This window comes from Abramis brama, assembly GCF_963993115.1.
Source record: "Abramis brama genome assembly, chromosome: 17".
Classification (NCBI taxonomy): Eukaryota; Metazoa; Chordata; class Actinopteri; order Cypriniformes; family Leuciscidae; genus Abramis; species Abramis brama.
The window spans coordinates 24246690-24250083 of record NC_139979.1 but is presented as its reverse complement, the minus strand read 5'-3'; the positions used below and the strand labels follow the sequence as shown (position 1 = coordinate 24250083).

The 3394-nt window shown below is 41.5% G+C and overlaps 1 protein-coding gene across 1 annotated transcript; it reads left to right on the top strand.

Annotated features, from left to right (window-relative positions):
* The first annotated feature begins 256 nt into the window (after positions 1 to 256).
* On the top strand, positions 257 to 2993 carry id4 (inhibitor of DNA binding 4). Its single transcript, XM_084088187.1, has 3 exons — positions 257 to 900; positions 1385 to 1443; positions 2355 to 2993. The coding sequence occupies exons 1-2, from the start codon at positions 568 to 570 to the stop codon at positions 1427 to 1429; spliced, it is 378 nt and encodes a 125-aa protein (XP_083944313.1). The 5' UTR covers positions 257 to 567; the 3' UTR covers positions 1430 to 1443; positions 2355 to 2993.
* Positions 2994 to 3394: the final 401 nt, after the last annotated feature.

Sequence of the window (3394 nt, the reverse complement as noted above, 5' to 3'; positions counted from 1 at the left end):
TGATAAAAAAAACGGGTTACTGAGATATTGCCTCTGTGAAAATTCCCATTATGACAACTTGCCCCGTGTGTTTAAAAGCACCATAGGCACACAATGAAATGATGTTTGTTCATTAAGCGAAGGAACATTTTTTGTATCTTTTTCATTATCTCTGTTTTGGAAACACACACACATAAATCCACACGCGGACACACACACACACACACACACAAACGTTTCACTCAGCAGCCTCTTATGTGCGCTCGAGCCCCTCCGCAGTTACAGGTCGCGCGCTGCTCCATCATCACGGGAGCTCGTGACTGACCGGTTTCTCCTCGCGCAGTGACTGTCAAAGCTCGAGCGGGTGGCGCCTCCCCTTTTCCTCTATATATGACCAGCCTCAACTCCTCCGCTGTCTCACACAGTGCGTTCACACTCAGAGAGGAGATGTGGTCAGGATAGAACTGCTCTTCTTTTCTTGCGTGCACCAAATTGCGTTTTTACACGAAACCTCTTGTTGCGTCCCGCGCACGTTTGTTGTTTTCGTTCCCCTTTCTCGTTTAGCTCTTTGTGGTTTTATTTATTACAATGAAGGCCAGCGCACCGGTTCGCCCTCACAAGGTTTCTTCTGGCTGCACTCAGCTCCCCTTGCGTTATTTGACGGAGCGCAGCCGATGCAAAATGGAAGAGGAGGATCTTTTCTGTCTGCAGTACGACATGAACGACTGCTACAGCCGACTCAAGCGCCTGGTGCCCACTATTCCGCAGGATAAGAAAGTCAGTAAAGTGGAGATCCTCCAGCACGTCATTGACTATATCCTGGACCTGCAGCTGGCGTTGGAGACGCACCCGTCTCTCCTAAAACAGACGAGCCCACCCGCCTCCACACGGACCCCTCTCACACAGATCAACACAGAGCAGGTAAGCAGGACCCGAAACATTCACTTGAAACTGTGCTGATAATGGCTGTGTAATACAGGCACTGATAAAGGCACAGTAGCCTCATTACGCACGGAAGTGACAATAGTGTGTTTCTAACTGCACCAAACCACATAAGATGCTGTAGACCAGACTGCTGGAGGCCTGTGTTTCCTTGTTCTTTGCCAAAATGTTAAAACAATTTAATGTCTTCTTAGTGTTCAATTTTGTTCATCTATCTAATCTTATTTATAGCCTTCATGTATAATATATATATCATCTTAGAGATATGAATGCATATTGTATTACATCTAAATCTTTATGTGTGTGTAAATATATGTATATTTATGATATATGATCACCTCTATGATCATTATTATTTTAATTGACTCCATGTATAATAGCTTACTGAAGGCTATTGTGGCCCTCATGTCACCTCACCATTATCCGCAGTAAGAATGAACGCACCTGTTTCCTTTGCTTTCAGAGGACGACGGGTGTCAATAAGGAGGACTCGATTTTGTGTCGCTGAAATGTTGCACACCGGTGAGTACATAAAAGTTCAATATGAAATATTCTCAAAGGGCTCATTTCATGTCTTATGTGTGGTTACGTATAATAATTCTTCCGACACACTGGGGAATTCTCACTGGGTCTGAAGAAAATCGGTTCTTCAGCACTTCTATTCGTAGTCCTGTATTTGGTTTTCAAACATGACCCCTGAATTTATACTAATTATTTATAACAAAATCATTTACAATTTAGAGTTTTGCTGCCAAAATATTCCCACATTTTTGTCGCTAAATCAGCTGCTATTTTGGCACTTTCCTTTTGATGCAACCCTGCATTAAATTACACCAAGTATTTTAATCATCCCGCATTAAGACTATTTCAGACAAGCTTGAACACATGCAGCAGTGGGAACAGCCACAAAAATGCTTTTCATTACCCAGAATCCACATCTAAAAGAACAGGGCTGAACTGTCAGGATAATTGGGTAACAGACTTCTAATGCAGCTGCGATGGCTATTATTAATAGAGTCATGACAGTAAAAACCTCATAGATGGAAGTTATTACCATAATATCCCTGTTAGTATGAATGCTGTTTTTTGTGACAGTCTGTCTGGACTGTAACTCTGGCAGCCGCTCGAACCCAGCTGTACGTTGCGCAATATCTGTCCATCTTGTGGTGGTCTTGCTAACAGGGGGGTTTGTTGGTAGCTTCAGACCGAAGCGTCGAGACGTTTGGCCCGCAGCTGTGCGTTGGAGCGGGTGCATATGTGTGTGCGTGTGTGTGTGTGAGGTTAGCGGTCCGGGCCCCGTGTAGCACTGCGCTTGTTGTTTGACCTGGTTTGTTTTGGGTTGTTGATCAAGCATGCCCTCTGTTTTGTCGGTGGCGCCAGTCAGTCTGGAGCACACAGTTCACACACCCCTTCTATTCATTCCTCTCTCACAGGTGTGCACTGAACCCATCCAAAGCCAAGCCCAGCTTCACCAGGGAATCCAACACACACCAGGCCCAATCGCAGGGGAGCAGCACTGAAACTAATAGCTACTAAATCATAATATGTAAACATTTTAACGTCAGCTGTCAAAGATGCGGTGAAGCCAGCCAGATTTCTCCTGTGCCCATTCTGTTCTCTCTCAGTGGGGGAAATGCTGAATTTGGACAGAGAATCATCCACCCAAACCCCCTTTCACACCACTGAAATTTGAATTTGAACAAGACACCTCAGATAAATAAATAAAAAACCTGCATCTAATTTTACTAAAACCATCAGACTGTAAAGCTTTATGACTCAAAATGAAAACATCTGACATCTATTGTCAGGTGATTTGTTCTGAACAGGGATTTCCCTGCTGTTTAATATTGTAAAGAACTACGATAAGTGTTGACTTAAATAATGCTGTACATAACAACGAGGATGTTCTATAAATGTATGTGTAAGAGAATATATGTTCAACCGGCTGATTGTAATTATTCTAAAATATTTTTTATCGAAAGTGTTTCGTTCTGTAAATATTGTGTTTTCACATAAGTGTAGTGAATGATTACATGATGTTCTGCTAATAAAGGTCTCACATCATAAACGGATTTGCTTGTGCTCGGTTTTCTGTGCATTGAATTAGATGCGAGCACAATTACTAAAAACATACATTAAACTGTTATTGGATTTCTGTGGTAGAAACTGTTTCATTTAAATCAGTTAACATCACTGCAACGCTGCTTTGCTGAAGGCATGAGAAATTGTTATATTCCAATTTCTAGAATACATTATTTGAAACAAATAAAAGAAAACATTTCTAAACAATAACTCACGCATAAGAGAAAGGCCCTGTTTTTAATACAAATTGTACACAATTTCTTCAATTTTAGGAATGGAGACTGAGTTTGTTTACCATAAAGGTGGAAAATAATTTCATAGCAAGCATAATTCAGGCCTAAATGTGTGCAGAATATTGTTCTAATATTATTTAATTAGGTGAACATCTCAA

What these genes read in the sequence shown, in the direction of transcription:
- id4 (XM_084088187.1), top strand. Translation starts at nt 568, where the DNA reads ATGAAGGCCAGCGCACCGGTTCGCCCTCACAAGGTTTCTTCTGGCTGC. An exon ending in CACAGATCAACACAGAGCAG is followed by an intron (nt 901 to 1,384) that starts GTAAGCAGGACC and finishes CTTTGCTTTCAG; the next exon opens with AGGACGACGGGTGTCAATAA.